Source organism: Phalangium opilio, unplaced genomic scaffold, assembly GCF_054372755.1.
Source record: "Phalangium opilio isolate 3A_F unplaced genomic scaffold, DU_Popi_V2 ptg000039l_2, whole genome shotgun sequence".
Taxonomy (NCBI): domain Eukaryota; kingdom Metazoa; phylum Arthropoda; class Arachnida; order Opiliones; family Phalangiidae; genus Phalangium; species Phalangium opilio.
The window spans coordinates 5,943,447-5,965,531 of record NW_028324163.1 but is presented as its reverse complement, the minus strand read 5'-3'; the positions used below and the strand labels follow the sequence as shown (position 1 = coordinate 5,965,531).

General features: G+C 39.4%; 2 protein-coding genes across 2 annotated transcripts; both read right to left on the bottom strand.

Moving 5' to 3' along the window:
* Nucleotides 1-968: 968 nt before the first annotated feature.
* On the bottom strand, nt 969-3,881 carry LOC149680931 (uncharacterized). Its single transcript, XM_089834638.1, has one exon. The coding sequence runs from the start codon at nt 3,879-3,881 to the stop codon at nt 969-971; it is 2,913 nt and encodes a 970-aa protein (XP_089690764.1).
* A 117-nt stretch (nt 3,882-3,998) lies between these two features.
* Nucleotides 3,999-5,867, bottom strand: LOC149680930 (uncharacterized). The gene has a single exon (XM_089834637.1). It carries the CDS (start codon nt 5,865-5,867, stop codon nt 3,999-4,001), a length of 1,869 nt encoding a protein of 622 aa, XP_089690763.1.
* Nucleotides 5,868-22,085: the final 16,218 nt, after the last annotated feature.

Genomic DNA, 22,085 nt, shown 5'->3' with positions numbered 1-22,085 from the left:
GGAAAGAAGCCATGTTAGAAGAGGGGAAAACCTACTGAAGAACAGTAAATTTGATATTGTCAAAAATATAGACCAACCATAAAGTTTAGCACTTGGTCGTAAGCACTCAACATGAAAAATAATAAACCCCTCCGTGTACTGACCCCCATCTGTGGTAGGAGTAGTTATACACAAGGTACATGAGTGGGTTTGTTACCAAAAGTGGAAGAAGTTTCATCGGCTGCTTAAGGTTGTGTGCCGGAATGTTCAAAGATGGGAGAACTAAAGTGAATTAATTCTCGGCTGATTTGGGAGAGCTATAAAAGAATGCCTACCGACTGAAAAATAGGTATTCTAGGTTCGATTTTGAATCTACGTGTGAAGAAGGTCTTAAATAAAAACTAAACTGACTAAATTAAATATGAAAAATGGGAAAACTGATTTAACTTTAATTGCAACTAAGTCATAAAATAAAACAAAAGAAAACAAAACAAAACTTATCTACTCAAAGATGGTCCAGAGTGGCGTGGCTCTAACTGGGGAACTTTCTCTAAAGGGGCCCACGTGGGGCATAGTCACGGTAAGGAGAGAAAGTTCCGTGGTCCGCATTCCAGGTCGCAAAAAGGAGAAAGAGCAACTAATAAAGGGTTTTTGGCCCTTTTATACAAAAAATCTCAAATATTTCCACTCTGGCCACCAGTGGTACGAAAACGAGAGGAGCGCTGGGTTTTTGGTGACGTAGCCAGCGTCCTCGCTTCTTCGCTTACACAAAAGGGGTAAAGCCCGTACGAAAGTAAAAGCGCAAACAAGATTTTTCTGTAGGCTTAAGGCCCAAGTTGAAAACACTTATGAATAGTCAAAAAATCTTACATGAATATTTAAAGAAATTAACACATGAATATATAAATTTTAAATTATTTCTCAACACAAACTCCCCGCCTTGAACTAGTTTAGTTCAAAATTAAAATGTTCATTAGAGTACTTAATTATTAATGTTCGTCGAGTTCAAGAAAATATAGAAGCTTGATCGGTCTGCGCATCTCTGTTCCATCTGGTAATTTAAGTAGACAGGATCTTACTTGGCCGTCCCGACCCATCTGGGCTTCCTTTACTCTTGCTAGCTTCCATAGAAGCCTGGGCGTGCGAGGTTCCTCTATGAGAACAACATCTCCATCTTTTAGGGTTCTCGTTGGTCTGTCCTTGGTTTGGTGGTGCGCTGACCGAAGGTCCAAAAGGTAATCGGCCTTCCATCGTCTCCAAAATTGATCCAATAAGGTCTGGCGGTACTTAAGGCGTTTCGTCAGATCTTTTCTCGTAGATGGTTGGATTACGCTAGTTGGAAACGATTGCGAAGGCAAAGACGTCAACCTTCCTCCAACTAGAAAGTGCGCTGGCGTAAGCGGCGCGGGCTCATCGGCTTCATTATAGACAAATGACAGCGGTCGCGAATTGACTATGGCTTCCGCTTCGGTTAAAACGGTTTCTATTTCCTCGTATGTCAGACGCGATGTACCGAGCACTTTGCGTAGCGCGTTTTTCGTCGATTTAACCATACGTTCCCAAAAGCCTCCTACCCAGGGGGCTCGCTCCGTTATGAAAGTCCATTTTATCCTATGCGCCGCCGCGAAATTTTGTACTTCTGGACTTCTGACCGTCTTCGCGAGAATTTTTAAATCTTCATTGGCGCGCTTGAATGTTTTCGCGTTGTCAGAAAACACGTGGCGCACGATTCCGCGACGCGAAATAAAACGTCTAAATGCTAATAAAAAGTTCTCGGTAGTTAAATCTGAAACTAACTCTAGATGAACTGCGCGGGTTACCGCGCACGTAAAAAGGGCTATATAACTTTTCGCTCCCGACTTGGTATATAGCGGACCCGCGTAATCTAATCCGCACGTTTCGAAGGGCGGTGTTCTCGTGACACGGTCTGCCGGAAGAGAAGCCATGGTTGCTACCGAGGGTTTGGCGCGAAATCTCTTGCACTTGTAACAATTGTTAATAGTTTTCTTTACCAACTGACGGGCCTTCGGTATCCAAAAACGTTCTCGTACCTCTACTATTGTTTCGTTTGCGCCTCCGTGCATGATTCGGTTGTGGGCTCCTCGAACGATGAGTTCTGACAGTTGATGTTTCGATGACAGAAGCCAGGGATGCTTCTCCTCGTATGAGAATTTGGTTTGGTCTAATCGTCCGCCTATGCGAAGTAATCCGTACGGATCTAAAAAGGGGCTTAACGTGTAGATTTTCGAAATAACTGATATTCTGTCACCCTTTTTAAGGGAAGCCACTTCTTCGGGAAAACTATTCCCTTGGGCGTTCTTGATGAGGGTGTGCTCTGCTTGTGTTGCTGACAGTTCGCCTTTCTTACGGTTCTGAGGGTTTCTGCAGTTATGGATGAAACGGTGAACCCATGCAACTGTACGATTCAACCTTGAGTGATTGCTGAATCGGTTAAGGTCCAAGAGTGTATCTTCTGTTCCCTCACTAGCTACTAGTATGGCAATGGCATCTTTCGAGACGCTTCTCCTCTCTTCCTCCAGGGCCTCGCTTGGGGTTTCTCTTAAGTCTAGGGGCTCGGCCTGATTTTGATACTCTTGACGGAGCCATGGGGGTCCAAACCACCATAGCTTGCTTTCTACCAGCTCCCTCATCTTGATACCTCTGGAAGGGAGGTCCGCCGGATTGGTGTCTCCCCTGCAATGCTTCCATAATTGCGGGTCTGTCAGCTCTTGAATTTCTCGGACGCGGTTGCTGACAAACGGCTTCCATCTAGAGGCGGATCCCTTGATCCATTGCAACGTGATGGTCGAGTCGGACCAAAGATGTATGCTAGTGGGCTTATTAGTAAGTGTTTTGCTTACGTGGGTGACTAAACGTGCACCAATGACGGCGGCCATGAGTTCCAGGCGAGGGATGGTTAACTTCTTAATGGGTGCGACTCGGGTTTTAGAGGTGACGAGGCACGTGGTAACTTTCCCCGCGGAATCTTCGTAACGTAGGTAAACGGTAGCGGCGTACGCTTTCTCGCTAGCATCTACGAAAATGTGCAGTTGTCTTGAGATGATCTCCTTGGTGCTGGCTTCTCTGTAGTAGAAACGCGGAATCTTCAATTCTTTTATGTCCGTCAATTCTTCACACCAACTGTCAAATTGGGAGGCCAGGTCTTGAGGAAGCTCGTCGTCCCATGTTAATCCTCGTTCCCACAGTACTTGGAACATCATCTTGCCTCGTATTGTGTAAGGGGCGAGTAGACCCAAGGGGTCATAGATCCTCGCTACGGCCTGGATGAGTCCCCTCTTGGTCATTGTGGGACTGCTAAAATACTGCAAAAGTGGCTGTGAATCATAATTAAGGAGGTCTTTACCAGCGTCCCAAGACATCCCCAAAATCTTCAGAGGGGTGTCGTTCTCCAAGTTTTGCTGCTGTAAGCCATTCTGCTGCCATAATTCCCTTAATTCAACAGAATTAGTGTTCCATTTTCGGAGGTGCATCCCTCCCTCTAGCAGGACATCCGCTGTGCTTTTCGATAACTCGAGTGCTTTCTCTACGTCATCTTCGCCTCCCAATAGATCGTCAACATACAGCTGTTGGTCTATCAATCGCTTGACTTCTGGCTTGGCTTCTTCATATTTTTTGACGTGGTGTCTTACGGTGAACGCCAATAGGCAGGGGCTCGCGGTTACCCCGAAAGGGACTCGTTTAATCCGGTAGGTACGGAGTTTGAATGGCGTTTCTACTTCGTTAACATTTATCCATAAGAACCGAACGCAGTCTTGATCTTCTTCTTTTAGCGCGATTTGCAGAAAAGCCTTTTGTATATCGGCTGTAAACGCGATCTCTTTTTCTCTGAAGCGAAGGAGAATGTCTATAATTTCCGCGTTCAAATTCGGCCCTGACTCCATGCAATCGTTAAGGGATGGTCGCCCAGCTGGGTGCGACGACGCATCGTGTACTACTCTAAGGGGGGTCGAACTTGATTCTCGTAGAATGTGACGGTGGGGGAGGTAAAAATAAGCCTTTCATGTGTCTCTAACTTCGTTCTCTGGCACGAGCTCTATGACGCCTTCTTGCAGTTGGTCTTTAATAACTTTGTTATATTCGTTTAACAGAAGTGGTTCTTGTTCTAACTTAGATAGCAGTCTCATTGTTCTAGTCTTGGCGTTAGCTAGGTTGTCCCCTAATTCAGATTTTTTCTCGTTCCATGGGAACCCTACCTTATATCGCCCGTCATGGAATTCTATCATGGATTCTAATTGCTCTAGTACTTCATTCTCAGAAAGGGACTCTTTTCTCGAGTCATTAATCCCTAGGGTTTCAATATCCCAAAAACTTTGTAATTGCTCTGATACTGGGTCTAATTCCGGAACTGTGGCTAACATTACTGCTACTGAGTTAACGCTAACAGTGGCGGGACCTCGTGTAGCGGTTCTTCCGTGTACCACCCAACCCAGTCGAGTTTCCATAGCGGCTAAAGATTTTCCTAGCATTTCTGTTCTGCCTGTTACGACTTCCCAAAAGTAGTCTGCCCCAATCATGATGCCAATTAAAGACCTGTATCTAATTTCTTCATTAACTTTGGGGTCATCTGCCATGAGTAAACCTCTCCTATTCATTTCTTTCGCTATTATCTGGCTAGGAACTGCGAATACGGCGCCATTGACCTCGGGGGTTTCTAATGCGATGACTCTAACGGTGACCTTCGGGTCGTGAATGCTGATCATATCTACTTGAATCTTTCTTCTAGTCGAATAAATGGGAGTCTCGCTCTCAAAGGGGAATATTTCGAGGGTTTCTTCGCCTACTACTGGCAGCTGTAATTTTCTCGAGAGTTCAGCGTTGATAAAGGTGCGATGGCTCGCCCCGTCTAAGAGGCAACGGTAACGGTTACTCCCCCCTCCTTTCACTAAAGCTTGAGCGGTTTTCAAGAATATTTCCCCTCTCTGGTTTTCGTGCGTTATTGTTGACAATGCTGCCGTATTTTCTACAGGTGGGGGTGGGGGATTCTCTCGACTTGTTTCTTCGCGCGCCCTCTCTCTCGCTAAGCTACCGCTATTTTCTTGGCCTTCAAAACACAACGTGTGGTGGTGTCTTTTGTTACACTTTTTACAGTTCTTTATTCTGGCTCTACAGAACTTAGCCCGGTGATGCTCGCGTAAACAAATGAAGCATCTTCTTTTTCTTTGAATAATGTCTCTTCTTTCCTCGGGGGTAAAATGTTTGCATTCATTCGTGCTATGGGAGGATTTTTCGCAAAAGATGCATATTCTATCCGAAACGACCGTGTTTAGGGCTGCCGCGGTTGAGGGGTGCTTCGGTTCTCTCGCGAACCCCGATCTTGAGCTAAACCTATCTGGGGCGGCTCGTTCGTTTGCCATCGTGGTTGTTTGGGACGTGAAAGCTCTTTCCATACTGGCTATTTCTCGGCTGAGGAAATTTAAAAAGTCACGTGCCGTCCACTTGTTTTGAGGTCCTATCATTCTCGTAAACATCAATGCCGTTTCTTTTGGGACTAGCTTTATCAAAACTGGGCATAAAAGGGCACCGAAGGTATCTAGCGCGATTCCAACTGACTCTAAACTACGTATTTCGATTTCACAAGTGTCGTGTAGTTTTCTAAGGGCGCTTACATCATGTGCCTTCCTAACTGGTGTTAAATTTATTAAATTGTACATGTGGTTATCGATGATTACGTCTTCCTGCCCGTAACGGTTTTTCAAATTCCTAATGGCTGTCTCGTAATTTGGTACCGTATTTGTTAGTCCTTTAATAGATAGGGCAGCTTCGCCTTCTAAGTACGATTTGAGATAACTGAACTTCTCAATGTTATCTAATTGTGGGTTAAGGTGGATCGTTGTCTCATACACGCTCCAAAAATTCTGCCATTCCATAATGTCCCCGGAAAATCGTTTAATTTCTAATTTTGGTAGCCTGACTGATGGGGCCCACCTAGCTGGCCTTTCGCCTTGTCTCTCTCCACCATTAAAGGTCGGCTCGCGTTCGATTCGTCCACGGGCTATCTCCCCGCCGGTCGGCTCCTCGAATCTTTCGGACGCCGTCGAATCGGCCTGCGATACTACCGGGTTTCGGCACCATAAAATGTGCCGGAATGTTCAAAGATGGGAGAACTAAAGTGAATTAATTCTCGGCTGATTTGGGAGAGCTATAAAAGAATGCCTACCGACTGAAAAATAGGTATTCTAGGTTCGATTTTGAATCTACGTGTGAAGAAGGTCTTAAATAAAAACTAAACTGACTAAATTAAATATGAAAAATGGGAAAACTGATTTAACTTTAATTGCAACTAAGTCATAAAATAAAACAAAAGAAAACAAAACAAAACTTATCTACTCAAAGATGGTCCAGAGTGGCGTGGCTCTAACTGGGGAACTTTCTCTAAAGGGGCCCACGTGGGGCATAGTCACGGTAAGGAGAGAAAGTTCCGTGGTCCGCATTCCAGGTCGCAAAAAGGAGAAAGAGCAACTAATAAAGGGTTTTTGGCCCTTTTATACAAAAAATCTCAAATATTTCCACTCTGGCCACCAGTGGTACGAAAACGAGAGGAGCGCTGGGTTTTTGGTGACGTAGCCAGCGTCCTCGCTTCTTCGCTTACACAAAAGGGGTAAAGCCCGTACGAAAGTAAAAGCGCAAACAAGATTTTTCTGTAGGCTTAAGGCCCAAGTTGAAAACACTTATGAATAGTCAAAAAATCTTACATGAATATTTAAAGAAATTAACACATGAATATATAAATTTTAAATTATTTCTCAACAGGTTGCAAAGGCCCAGTCAAAGCGTTTTTTCTTCTTCCTTCAAGTTTCTTTACATTTCACTTTCGCGATTACAAAGCTATGATAAATTAGTATGATAAGCAACATGTGTGATGATAGTTCCTTGGACTTACTGAAATTTTTGAATAATTATGAAAACGATGACATTTTTGTTACTGATAAATTTTGAATGATAAAAGCTGCAGTTGAGTTCATGAAAACAAATAGAAGTTTAATGGAATTACTTCAAGATATGTAGGAACTGACAAAATTAGTGCACAGGTTTTCCTGGAAAGTTTTAGACGCAAAAGCTAGTATTAATAGAGAAACTAATTTAGAAAAAGCTACCGCCATTAATAATCCTAGAAAGTTTGATCAGGCAAAAAGATTTAAAACCAGACATTTACGGTCAGACAGGCTTTATACAAAGAATCTATTGATTGGTGGTGCTATGGGTGAAATGTGGTCAGTTAACAAGGACGGGATGCAAGATGTGAAAAGACTTAAGAGAGGGAAGAAACCTTTAACTGCTGAACAAAGCGATCAAGCCCATACCTTCCATAAAATTAGTATTTCCCTCAGCAACAGAAAATTATTGCTGAAAAAAATACCACCAGCATTGGAAGCTATAAACAATGGGAGTTTATTTGTTGCATATGTAAAATGAATTACATATGTCAACAAAGTTTGCAAAATTATAGTTCATGAGTATAGGAAATTTAGGTTTTTCACTGTTCCGGGAAAATCAATGAGTAGGTTGATTTATTAATATTATTTTATATTTAGATTATATCTAAAATATAATGGTTCGTTATAGAAGAAACAACAGCTAGAGTGAGAAATGAAGAGTCATTAAAAGTGCAATTTCATGACGCAGTGAAAGATATACTTGCCGTTATTGATCATGGTATTGAAGAAGATGATCTGGAAAAATGTAGGCTTATTTTTCAAAGAAATAAAAGACTTGATTAGATCTGCAGCGAGGAGAAGAAATGAAACAAGTTTGGAAACCTAATGGTATTGAAGAAGATGATCTGGAAAAATGTAGGCTTATTTTTCAAAGAAATAAAAGACTTGATTAGATCTGCAGCGAGGAGAAGAAATGAAACAAGTTTGGAAACCTAAATAAACCTCTCCGAGCCGAGACGAATTTACTTTCTAAACACAGGTCCACCAGCCAATGAGAAAAACCGGAAATACATAGTTCAAATTGGCGAAATATTGCCAAGGTCTTTAGCACAGGCTTTAGCGTTTAACAATTTCCTTTGTATCCTCAATACTTCTAATGAGGACCTAAAATGTATCACTGAAAGGTGTATTTAACTTTCGGTTCACTCTAAACCGTTAACACCTCCTATAAGAGGAGGCGAAACAAGGTCAATTTTAGTTTAAATCTAGGGTCTCTTATTTCACAGACCCAATCCTTTCAACACTTGTGGATAGATGAAGAATTAACATCCATATTATCTAAAGATATTAAAATTACGTTTACAATATATATAAATGTAGTAAAGCTGAATTAAAAAGTAAACACCAAATTTGAAATGTTAATATCAAAAGATGTTCTTGGAATTTTAAGATGAAACAGAGCTTTATAGCTACACAACTACTTAAAGAATCGTAATGCCGAAAAATATTTCCATTTAATATTCTGCAAAAAGGAAATGTTATCCTTTTGGAAGATATCTTATCATCCTACTCGCTTTATATATCCTACTCGCGTGTAGTGTTTCGATTCGGATGCAATTTTCATTACTCGTTCTATATAAACTCTCACTTGTGTCATTACATAGAAATAAGTTTATCTTAAATAATTAATTAAATATAAATGATATTAATTATTTTAGTCGCCAGTATATAACTTTGAAAATAGTTAAATCGTTTAAAATAAAGTTGTTCCTATTATCTTTCGAAACTTTGCTAATATTGACGTTTAAAGTGAAGGGTACCCCTCTTGCCCGCTTTCTTCAAATTTTGGGGTATATATACGATTCGTTTCCATTATAATAATAGATAAAAACGCATTCGCGTGAACCGATGGTGGAAGCCCTGCCATTGGGAGGCTAGACGTTTCTCGTAACCCTAGCCGATCGCCGCGTATATCTTGAAACCAAACGATGACGAAGGAAAAGAAGCCGGAATGGACAAAGACCTGAAGATGGTGGTGCATAGAAGCTGTTGTCAATGTCGGATTGACGAAGAACAGAAGATGGTGGTGCTTACGAGCCAGAAAGTACAGGTTAGTGTCCATGTGGAATGGACAAAGACTAGCAGATTGTGGTCCTTAGAAACCAGTTAGTAAAGACCGGTGTTGGCAGATGAATGGCCAAATTTCCGTGAACCGCGAACGCGTTCCGGAAATTGGGTAATTGTTTGCTCCTATTTGTAAACTGCGAACGCGGTCACGTGGGGTCAGACAGACAGACACACACACAGACAGACACACACACAGACAGACACACACACGTCCAGTGTAATACCTCTCCGTGACGTCATCGTCACTCGGAGAGGTAAAAAACAGTACGAATTGACACCTTTTAAGGTGTTTCTCATTCCATCACCAGCAACACCTCTTTTGGTGCTTAAAAAGAACTTGAAGTCAAAGTGTTTTTAAATACCCAATAAAAAGGGGATATTCTGCACCTTCAAAAAGCTTTTAGACACCTTATGGAAGAGGTGCTATTTTGCTCCTCCGAAGTGATTATTAGTACTTTAAAAACAAGGTGCTTCATTGCACCTTTTAAGTAGTTTTTGATACCTGTATGGAAACTGTCTTTGTAGCATCTTGAAAGTACACATCAATACCTTTTAGGAGAGGTTTTTCTCCGTACTTTGTGAGTGAATACTAGTTCCTTTAAGATTAGGTGTTATTGTGTAAGTGATTATTTGTACTGTAACGAAGAAGCCACCCCTCCTATGTCGTCTGCTCCTTGGTTAATCTTTTTGCCGCCTTAAGCGTCTAAAAAAATATTCTTGTTTAAAAATTTCCCGGGTGGCGCCTCCAGCGCCATCGCAGAATATTGTTTTTTTATAACCGCCATAAAAAGGGCGCGAACGGAGGGAAAAAGAGTAGTCTCTCACGTACTAGTTTGCGCTCAAGTTCGGACGCGTTTTTTGTTAAATAAAGATTCCAGGTATTATTTCTATTACGACTGCGTTATTCTTGCTACGATGGACTACCTGGTAAATATTGCTAGTCATGGACAACAAGTCCTTTAAACGGGTAACCTGGGAACTTCTTAGTTTTTCTAGTTTTAATGTAAATTCTTTGTGAGCCGTGAAATTAGGCCCCCTTTCCTACATTTAAAATTTACGGATACAGTACTTTCATACTTAAGTGCTTTTTCGCACTTTGCAAGTCATTATTGGTACAGTACCGGACAAAAGTTTCTGGACATTTTAATTTGGCTGCCACTTTGTTCGTATTTGAGCTAGAGTAACAAAATAGGACTTTCTAAATAGGTTTACTTCTCAAAACACTTTTAAAATTAAAAATGACACCGTGGCACTAATAGGGAGTTAGCCATAGCGCAAATAGTAATGCTCCCCGATAATGACGTTACGAAATAATGCTTCAAATGGATCAACAATGCCATCATTGCAAGCGTCTTGTCACGTAGAATTCAAAACTGTTTTCCAATTGAAAATCGGTTCAGAAAATCAAAAGTTATGACAAAAACCGTGACGTTCAAAACAATAGCACATAAGCCTAACGATTATTAATTTTATCTATATTAAATATTACGGTCAGAAAAACAAGATGTTCCAACCCGAGAATTTTAAATTACACACTGACACATGAGAAATGAGAACTTATGATTTGGACTCAGTCTTCAGACATGGAGGGTTGTAGGTAGCGGTTTTAAACGTCTTAATATTTAGATAGATAAGTGTTTCGGATTATATTGATGTTGTATTTTTTTCTCTGATTGGGATAATTATCGGGGGATATTGTCCCGAGAGTGTGGGATTTTTCATTTTTCTCGGATATGGTTAACAACCAGTGATTTTGTTTGGGGATGGGGGATTTTGTGCAATTTCAGTAATGGGAGATTATGCCTGGGGTTCTTTGTCTTGGAAGTGTTTAGTCCGTATACCCATGTGAATCGATAAAAACCTAAAAGCTATTTTTCAGTTCTAATATGTAAATCGAGATATTGAACAGGTTTTGAACAGTGTACCCGTTTTTTATACGTCAATCAATACTGTATCGCGTTTTTTGCATAAGTTAATAAAAGGTCGTAAGTATACTAATACAGAAATTAGTACCGGAAGACCAATAAATCAAACCCATGTTCTACAATTCCCTATATACCATTTGTTACTCAAATTTCAAAGACAAAACTAATATAAGGCATCGAGGTTTTTTTACATGGGGAACTTCAATTTAAATCTTAAGGACGTCTAGGAAAAGCTCAGACACGTTTAGGCTTAGCATCTATAAAAAAATTAGTTACGGAAGCGCAAATAAACTGAAACAAAGGAGTAAAAAGTATTTCAAAGAAAAAAATTGAGACTTGGCTTCAGTCTCAACCTACATACACTATTCATAAACCAAGGAGAATAAACTTCCCTCGAAATCAAACTTATTCTACAACAGCTGATGAAGTATTTCAATGCGATCTAATTGATCTACGACGTATCAAAAAGCATAACAAAGGGTTTCAATACATTTTGGCTATAACAGACGTATTCTCAAAATATGCCTGGAGTTTTCCTTTAAAGAATAAAACTAGTAGAGAAGTTTTAAGTGCATTCAGAAAGCGATCAAAGAGAGAAAGCCTTTGCGTATTAATGTTGACCAAGGCAGTGAATTTCTATCAAAATTGTTTAAAGAATATTTGAAGAAAGAGGGTATTCAACTCTATACAAGTGTTGGAAGGATAAAGTGCGGTGTTATTGAAAGATTTAACAGAACGTTAAAGGATAAAATATTCAAACTATTTACAAGAACCAAAAAATATAATTATATTGGTAGTTTGCCAAAAATCATGAAGGCCTATAACTCTAGTACGCATTTAAGTATTGGTTTCGCTCCAAAAGATGTTAATATCGAAAATGAAAATTTAGTATGGCAGCGTTTGTATGGCAATCAAAAACCTGCTAAACCCCCAAAGTTAAAGATTGGTGATTTTGTCAGACTGTCAAAGAGTAAACCTCTTTTCGAAAAGGGTTATAAAGGCTATTGGACGAGGGAAATATTTACCGTATCAAAAGTTTTTTACAGAAATCCAGTTTGTTGCGTAGTTAAAGATTACAACGACGAAGAAATAAGAGGTGCCTTTTACGAATGCGAACTTCAAAAGGTGGTCTACTGATATATGTCTATTGGCAAATAAAGAAATGTTCATTTTAATCTAGTTAACCATGTCGAACGATTCATTTTATGTTACACTCGTAAGTTCGGCTTCTATGAATGTCTTTCCGGATAGCACTCAATCTCATTTTAAAAAGTTCAGTTACCAGCTCCTTTAAACTTAGTTGGTAATTGGCATGTGGGGCTTGGCGAAGCATTTTTACCCCAGGCCTGGGATAAAATTAGTTGGTAATTGGCATGTGGGGCTTGCCGAAGCATTTTTACCCCAGGCCTGGGATAATGTATCCGGCGAGTATTTATATTTCAATGCTGGAGTACATGACTATACTGAAAACAGCTTGGACCAGTATAAGATACAACCATGAGTGAATCATATACTAGCTTCCTATAAGTTACTCAGCCACACTGGACTAATGTATCCAGGATTTTCTTCCGAATAGTCGAGAGGAGGGGAGGCGGGTGAAAGTGTTAGTAGACGGCGCCCTCTCCTAGGGCTTTGAAATTAATATATTGAGATTTGAGAACTTAATATATATCGTCTGCTTATAGAAATGTTATGCTAGGTTAAGCGCGTGTCAGAGATAAGTTCTTCGTTAACGAACTTAAAGGACTAATTTTAGATTAATTTAGGGATATTTATTTATATCTAATTATGGCTTTGTTATCAATATTGCGGAAAAAACGGCTAGATACCCCAGATATCTCGTTAGCGGTGAATAAAAATGAGAGTAAAAAGACCATGGATAGGGCGACACAATATGATTGGACACTTAGTATGGAAAATATTCCAGTTATAAATTCGTTTGTTTCTGTAAAACCCAAATCAAGTGAACTATCTACTGAAAATAAGAAAACAACGTCAGTGCAGTGTTGCCTATTAACCGTTTCTAAAGAATCGTCACAGGCATCGGTGTCAGTTAGTAAAAAATTTAAATCATCGGGAACCCAATGTTGTTTAAAAGAGAATCATACTGCAATTATTATCCCAGTGGAAAAGAAACTGCAAACAGAAAATAAAACAACACAAGCTGATTGCAAAGCTCCACCAGTGTATGTAGGCAATAGTCTTATTTTAAGAAATGCATACAGAGTTTTGGCACAAGATGAAGCTTACTACACGCAACTTCAGTATCATGCAAGTATATATTTATATATAAACTTATCTTTATTAGTGTTTGAAAATTTATTTGATTATCTTAGACCAAGACAGATTACTTGGGAGAAGAATTTTTAATAGTCACACAGCTTCAGTCAATAGGAATTCTGGGTGCAAAAATGGATCCAATTACTTTAACAATAGGAAAGATCGGAGACTGCTTATTATCAATTCTCTTTAAAAAAGCTGAAACGCGTAATATCATGAATGCTGAAGGTGAACTAGACACGGAAAAATTTAAAGAGCAACTTAACTATCTATTACCATCAAGTCAAAATGTATTTTGCTCTGGCATTAATTTAAAATTAATTGAAAATGGAGAAACGCATTCAACAATGGTACGATATGATAATCCAACTGTCAGATATCAATCCAAAAAACGTGATGTTTACTACGCAGTCACGAAACCAACAACCCTTAAGATAAAGCAATGTGTAAACTGAAAATATGCCACAAACTGCTTAACAAAAGCAAAGAAAAGATACTTGGCGGAAACCCCCACAAGAAAATACAAGCGTCAAAGCATCACTAGTAACTTCAGTGTTGGAAACTGAACCCCCTCAAGTAAGAAGCTACGCCTAACAAGACTTAAGAAAGCAAAAACAATATTAAACCGAAAATTAGCGAAAGTGGAAGCTAAACTTAAATCTAGGGAAGATGAGCTTGACAGAGATCAATCCGATGAAATGGAAGCTATCACCGAATTCATTAATAATAACTGCACTGACGAACTTAATTCGATTTTGAATGATCCCAAACTTTTCAGAAGAAGGAAGGAGTTGCTTAAGAAAGCGTGGGAGAAGGACTCCAAAATGAAAGAAAAAAATGACAAAGAAGAGTTTAGAAAAGACCAAGAAAGATGTAAAACTGGTAAGAGGACAAACCGTTAGAGCGCAATTACTCTCTGGGAGGCTATTCTCTAAAAATCTAAAATCATTCGGATCACTCCGAATCCTTATGATTTGGATCGGGCTCATTCGGAGTGGACCGAACAAACCGTATTCTCTAACCCCAATCCTTATCGTCATTCGGATACTTCGAAAATTTTCTCTCAATCCAAATGGACGTCACTTCCTCTTAAGCCCCGTGGTACTTTTTAACGCCCACTTTTTCTTTATTGGACAATTTTATTTGGCGCGCTTTCAAATTGAAGGGATGGAAACTTTGGGTTTTCCCAAGGATTGGAAATTTTGGGAAATGGTCTTTGTATTGGGAACACATTCAATACAAAGAAATTTTTCTCTTTTTCGATTTCTTTTCGTAAGATAGAAACAAGTGCTTTTTTTCCTTTTTTATTTATTTATTTATTTATTTATTTTTGATAAAAAATTATTTATTCTTAAATTGCTTCATAATATTCTTTTAAAATGGGTATTAAAGAACACGCTAAACCACAGTTAATATACGGCGAATTTTGAATGAAACTTAGCGCAAGTTTTACTAGGGTTAAATATGAGGCAATGAGAACCTAGAATAACAACGTTAATTAATCGCAAATTATCCAATTGTGTGGATCTCGTGAGATTATGATAAATTCATTAATTTAGATCATTAGCCCTCCATCAATGGTTACACACCTACCAAAATTTAATAATTTAAATAGATGCTAAACGAAAAAGCCAAATTTAATCTAGCAATTATTAATAATTGATGCAATTGGTCAAAAATTGGTGGCTCTAACTTACAAGCCCCGGTAGAAAAAATATTAAAATAAACAATTAAATCTGTGTTAAGACGGGCAATGCGATTACCATGTTCAAATCGCAAACGATGAAGCTTGAGTTGAAAAAACAAAGCAGCCGTACTAATAAAAAAATATGAACCGCAGCCAAGGTGCCAGCAAAAAGGTACGGGGAGAAATACTAGAAAACTCCGGCGAAAGTTCCGTGAATCTAAGATTGATGGAGGGAAGAGAGGCGGTAAATTCTTCGAATGCTCGATTCAGCCGTCTCTTTCGGCCGCCGAATGATTCGGAGAGGTTATCACCGTATGATTAGGATTCTTACAGAATACGTTTTATTTTCATTCGGAGAAATTGACTACGAAAAAAAGATTCGGATCGAAATTCCTCCAAAAGGACCTTAGAGATTAGGGTCCCTGACTTCATTTCAGAATTTCCCAAATCAGCATAACCTTCAATATGGTCATTGGCTTCGTTGTGTTAAATTCCTTCTTTGAGGCTCATTTCATCAAATAACAATACACCCAACTTTTCGTTTTCCAGCAAGCAAAGAACCTTTTCTTGTAAGATGTTCCATAGTTCTGGGACAATTCCAGGCTTAGAAGGAATGTTTTTAAGCCACAGTTTCAATGAAGATAGGCTAGGTAGAATGAACATCTTTTTAAGGAGATATGCTTTCGGACCATGATAATAAATAGTCAGGAAAAGCTGTTTTCTTGTGGGGACCAGCGTTGTCCTTTTGATTCTTTCAACGCAGCATTCACTTGCATATTGAAAAAATCAGCGGCAGGTTTTGGAAGAATTTTCCTCATTTTGCCCAATACTTGCTCCATAGAAATGTCTTTTTTTAACATGTTCTTCACTTACCTTCAATTTTTGGTGTACTGTTGCTGTAACATTGATTTCAGTTTTTTTTGGGTATCTTCAATTTCTTGTGATGTTGTTTGACTACTTTGGTTTCTTGTTCGATTTTTTGTGGAGATTTTTTTACAGAGGGTTTGCTCGGCCAAGAATTGGGTGAGAGTGTTTTAAACAAACTTCTTCGTATTTTTAACGATAGTGTTGCAAAAAAATTTCTTCGTACGTTAAGCGATGGTGATTGAATCAAACTTCTACGTTTTTGGGAGTTTGTCCTCCTCTCTTAGGAGAGCCTGATAGAGGTGTGTCCCCTCAACATGGCACTGGAGCTAGACAGGATCTAGATTACAGGATCTACTTGTGAAATTAAGGTGTGATTTTATTAAAAGCTTATTTAACTACTGTTTGTTCTATTTCCTTTACCTGCGGCTTCCACTCTTTGAGAACAGGGAGGGACTAAGAATTCTACCATTTTTTCCCCCATTATATGACAAGAGCGTTAAACTTCTTGAGCTAGATAAGGACCCTCGTGGAGAAAACTCTAGTACCCAATATCCTATTTTCCCCATATCACCGACGCTTAGTACTCAATCATTTTTGTTACCCTTACTAAATTTCAATTTTTCACTTCTTGGACTAGGCCTAGAATCAGATACGATAGGTACTAGACTTCTTGGACTAGGCCTAGAATCAGATACGATAGGTACTAGACTTCTTGGACTAGAATCAGTTACTATAGGCACTAGACTTCTTGGACTAGAAACAGATACGATAGGCACTAATGAGCCTGTGAAATAATATACAGGTTTTAAATTTAGATTGATGTTTATTTCTTCATTTAGGACTATTTTTCAAAAGGATCAAACTTGGAAAATGTAGTTATACAAGTAAAAAAATATATGCCATACATTTATCAAAACCAAAAAATATAGTATGGTATAAAAATGGAAAATGTAGGTATACAAGTAAAAAATATATGTGTCATACACTTAATCAAAACATAAAAATATATTATGGTATGAAAATAATGTGCACGATTACCACAGCTAAGACGCTGATATATTATAGGAAAATAGGAAATTTATAATCGATTTATAGGAAATTATAGGAGGATTTTCTTAAAAGTAAAGGAAATGTGGTGACCCTGAATGTATAAAAACCGGGTGGCTAAAGGACATTTATGTTTGAAGACTTCGCAGTCATGCCTGGTCATGGTAATGAACTTGTCATGATTGGCAAGGAGAACTCTCATTGTTATGAAAGAGGATTGATATCTTAATTTTACCAGAGTCTTGAAAATCTCTATATTTATTTGGAACAGCGTTCCAAACTAGTGTAAGTCTTGACCTATGTTTCAGAAATAAAACGATTATAAATATCGCGTTATACATAACTGACATTGAGATAGTTTGTCACGTACGCTTTGGGATTCAAAATCTGATTAGGTGAGAAGGTCTCACTACAAAATTTCATATTTTTTGATGGACGCATGTTCCTCTTTCTCAATCAAATCTACCCTGCCAGAGTTTTAAATCCATTTTGCACATCTATCAAAAACATTTCAATGAGCCAAGGCTTAGTGGAAAAAATTATGAATATTAACCTTTCTCGGTCTTTTGGAAAACCAAAAAAGGAAATTCCAGGCTTTCTCCTACCCTGAGCGTTTTGGCAATTTACGAAGCAACACACAGATCCACCATAATATTTAAAATTTTTCCAATTTGATGAAACATCACGAGTTGCAGCCTGGTCCGCCATCGCGAAATCCTCCAAAAAATCACCGTACCCCCCTCCCTCCCGAAACCAATAGTTTTCCGTAAATGAACCAGGTGTCAGCAGGATCTAGGTTCAAAAATCACTTAACACCCCCAAAGGCTAAGTCGGCCCTCCATATTATCCTCCTTGGTTTAAACATTCCAAACATAGCTTGTATCCTTTTGTCCAGTTTACCGTCGTCATATTGGAATACCGATGGCCAGCCTTACTCGAGCCCCGTCTTAAAAAGCTAGTAGCGAAAGAGCCCAATGCCCCTAGTTCCAACTTTGGACATTTTCCGCGCTACAAACCCTGATTTCGTAATGCTTTTTCTACGATGATCAAACTTCAAAAGTGGACTCGTTTTCAGAGCATTTCAAAGATATTTGCCTAGTATTTACTTCGCTGAATTTTACAAGATTAGTCACGTATGTTTTAATTTCAATCTTGAGGCGTATTTCGTAATTTTATGTCCGTTATTTGGCAAATAATCAACGTTCAAAGTTGATAGAAATGCTTTGAAACCGAGTCTAGCAATACCGTGAAATTTGTGTTGGAAGTAGGGGCGCTTTCGTTAAAAGTTTTTCTTAAAATGGGTCGCGAGTAAAGCTGGCAGGCCTTCTGCTCAAAAGTCACTCGGAACTCGGTATCTGCTTGGACTGGTATCTGTCTGGACTTTCCCATCACCCCTTCAGTGGCGTCGCCACAGGTAGGCTGGGATAGGCTGAAGCCTATGTTGATATTTCGAAGGGCCTCAAAATTCTCATAATTGGGCCTCAATTAACTTATTTTTCAATGTCATTTACTTATGCCAAAAAGTTTTCTTTTTTGCAATTCGCAATAAAATGACTCCATTGGAAGTTACTGGCACCAATGTCCTTCAGGTTTTTAAAAATGTATACGGAAAGTACTTTAGCGAAAAGAAAGTTTACGGGAAAAAATTAAAGGTGGGCGAATACGTCCGAGTAAGTAGGAATAAGATGATTTTTGAAAAAGGGTACGAGCGAACTTACACAATAGAGGTTTTTAAAATAGTGGGAAAAATAGACAGACGCCCTCCGGTATTCAAACTAGAAGATTTAAAAGGGGAACCATAAAAGGGGGTGTTTTACGGAATGGAACTTCAGTCGGTACTTAGACCCGAGACGTACAAGATCGAGAAAGTAATTCGTAAGCGGACTAGGAGAGGACAGAAGGAGCTCTTTGTAAAGTGGCTAGGCTATCCCCCTTCTATGAATTCTTCGATTCCGGCTAAAGATGCAGTCTCTCTTTTACCTAACGCTACCGAGCAACGCTAGCATGAAAATTTATGACAACAACAAGACCTCCTCTTACACTACCAAGTTGCCCCAGGATATAGAGCTGATCGGGGATAACTGGGAGGTAGCTCTTGTAGAAATTTTGTACCCAATGTCCTTTTTTAACATACCCAGTGAGTAAGGTCACGTGCAGGTGGTCTCGCATGAAAATAAAAAAGGTCGGGACGGAAAATCACAGCCTATTGTTAAAGCTGAGGCCTTTATAGTTCCCGGGGGTTATTACAAAAAGCTTCCGGATTAAGCGGCTTTCAATACGGTTCAAAGTTTAAATTTGATTCGGATCCTTTCTCTGATTACATTTCTTTAACTATTCAACCTAACTGTATCTTGGCTCTATCTCCCACTTTGAAAAGGATATTAGGATTTAAAACCCCAAAAGGCCAAAGTACGTCTTTCTCTTCCCCTTCAGATAAAACCAGCCAATCGTATAGAAGCTCTATTCCTGCTAATTTAAATTATTATATTCCCGACCAATTGTTTGTTTATTCCGATATAGTAGCTAATGAATTTATAGGCGATACGGTAGCCCCACTACTTCGTATAGTAGGCGTAGACAGCGTAAAACCTCACGGTTCGACTATAACTAAATCATTTAACTCTCCCTATTACGTTACTTTGATACTATAGACATTGATATAAGGAATAGTTTGGGCCAAGCCGCGTCATTCGAGTTTGGAAAGTCGACCTGTAAACTACACTTTAGACCATGCCAAAACCCCAAACATTAGAGTCTCGTTGCGAGTATAAGAGGTATTATTTAGATCAGGTAGGGGGTTGAGGGGTGTCAAAAGTGTTTGTCGGGACCCCCCACCAAAAAGGTCATGGGATTGGGAGCGCCCTGAAAGGGTTATTTAGATGGGCACGCCCCTTATTAATTAGAGGTGCAAAGTATCTGGCACCTAGAGCCATTAGTACGGGACAAAAGATTCTTGGTGAGGTAATGCAAGGTCAGAATGTGAAAAGTGCCGCGAAAAAGAGATTGCAGGAAACTTATGAGAACATGACTGCTGCACAGCAAGGTTCAGGATTAAAGATAAAGAGACGCAAAGTTAAACGCCTGTCAGTTTATCACCGTCATTCAAAGCAGACGCCACGCGATATATTTAGCTCCAGAAAAAATCATGTTTTCTCTCCAAGCTCTTAAGAGTGAATTGGACTTTTTTGCCCCTGTGCCGATTCAAACTAGTGTCGAACATGCTCAAGGTGTATGGGCCAAACCCTTGTCGGCCATTGGTGATAGCTCTACCCTCGAATACCTCATCTCGGGCAATGGAGATACCTACATCGATGTAGCCCACACCATGCATTACAACAAAGTCAAAATCACCAACGAAGATGGAAGTGATCTTCCCGATGCCGCCGTGGTAGCTTTCGTGAACAACGCTGGCCATGCATTGTGGAGAACTTGCGATGTTTTCTTGAACAATACCCGAGTTTCTTCAGCCGCACAAAACTACGCCTTCACTTCTTTTATCGAAACTGTCTCAAATTACGGACCCGCGGCCAAAACATCTCACCTCATGATGGCCGGATGGGAAAAGGACGAAGCCGGAAAGTTTGACGACTTTTCAAATAAAGATTTCGTCGCCCGAATGGCTAAAACTGCTAAATCGGCCGTGATTGAATTTTTTACACCCGTGTTTAGTGACGTGTTTAATATTCCCGAATAACTCTTAAACGGGGTGGACCTTAAAGTCGTGTTTACTTGCAACAAGGACGAGTTTGCCTTAATGTGTGAAGAAACAGCCACTCTCAAAAACTGTAAAGTCAAGATCCTAGACGCTGCACTCGCGGTACGTAAAGTTAAACTCAGTCCTAAAATATTGTTAGCGCATGAAGCAGCGCTTAATAACGGTACTGCCAAATATAATTTTACGCGCACCGAACTGAAAACTAAAACTATCTCTAGCGGAAGTAGCACCGAGAGTTTTAACAATATATATCTAGACCCTCAGCCTAATTGCGTCATTATTGGAATAGTATCCGACGCGGCGTTGAAGGGCAGTTACACTCTGAATCCCTTTAACTTTAAAACTTGGGATTTAAATTTTTTGTCTCTGTACCTCGATAACGAACAAATACCCTCGAAACCGTTGACTCCTGATTTCGCTAAAAACTTGTATATACAAGCTTATCAAACATTGTTCGCGGGCACGGGTATTCATTATAAAGACGACGGTAACGATATTACTCCCAACGAGTTTGCCAACGGGTTAACTCTCTACGCTTTTGATCTGACACCGGACCTATCTGCTAGCGAAACAAACCACTGGAACCCCGTTAAGCAAGGACAATTAAGATTGGACATGGGATTCGCTAAACCTTTGCCCGAAGCCGCAGTCTGCATTGTATACGCCGAATTTCAATGCATGATTCAAATCGATAAAAATAGAAACGTAATTGTAGATTATTAAAAATGTCAGCAACCACCACCTTAGACTTGATTCTCGCTTTATCAGATACGCCCAACTTTTTGGGTGTTTTCACGTCAAAAAGGTTACCTAAGGTTACCAGATATCCCGCTTCGTTAATTATAAATTTAGATCAGCACTATGAAAAGGGGTCTCACTGGGTATCGGCCTTCATAGACGGAGCTCGTGTAGGGTATTATTTCGATAGCTACGGTTTACCACCATTTCTGCCTAGTATAAGAAGATTTTTATCTTTAAACCGCAGAAAATGGACTTTTGGTAAGCGACAACTTCAGAGGTTAGAAAGTAGCGTATGTGGGCAGTATAGCGCCCTCTATCTTATTCATAGAAGTAAGAAGAAAAGTACGAAAGCTTTCCTAAAAGCTTTTACCGCAAATCGAAAAATTAATGATAAGAAAATTGCTAAACAGTATCAAAATCATATACGGCGACTAAAAAAGTGTAAAAGGAGCTTATTAACAAACCGTGTGGTTGCCTGGTGGTAATGCGTCCAGCTCTGTGTTGTTTCAACAACATTTGAGTTTCCATTCCAGGGTTCGACTTCCTACCAACGGCGCTTTATTAGTCCGGTATAGAAAAAAAAAACATCTTCAGATACGGCTTGAATCAAGTTTAAGGAGGAGAGTTTTTAAATATTTAACTAATTTATTATTAATTTAACTTAATTATGTATGTTATTATCACGCTAATTAAATGTTTTTTGATTTAAAATCTGATTGTTTTACAAATAGCATAAGCATATCTTTCAGGATCTACAATAGCATAAGCCTAGCATAAGCCTATCCCTACAGGTACAGTCGTGTCCAAAAAAAACTTTCTCT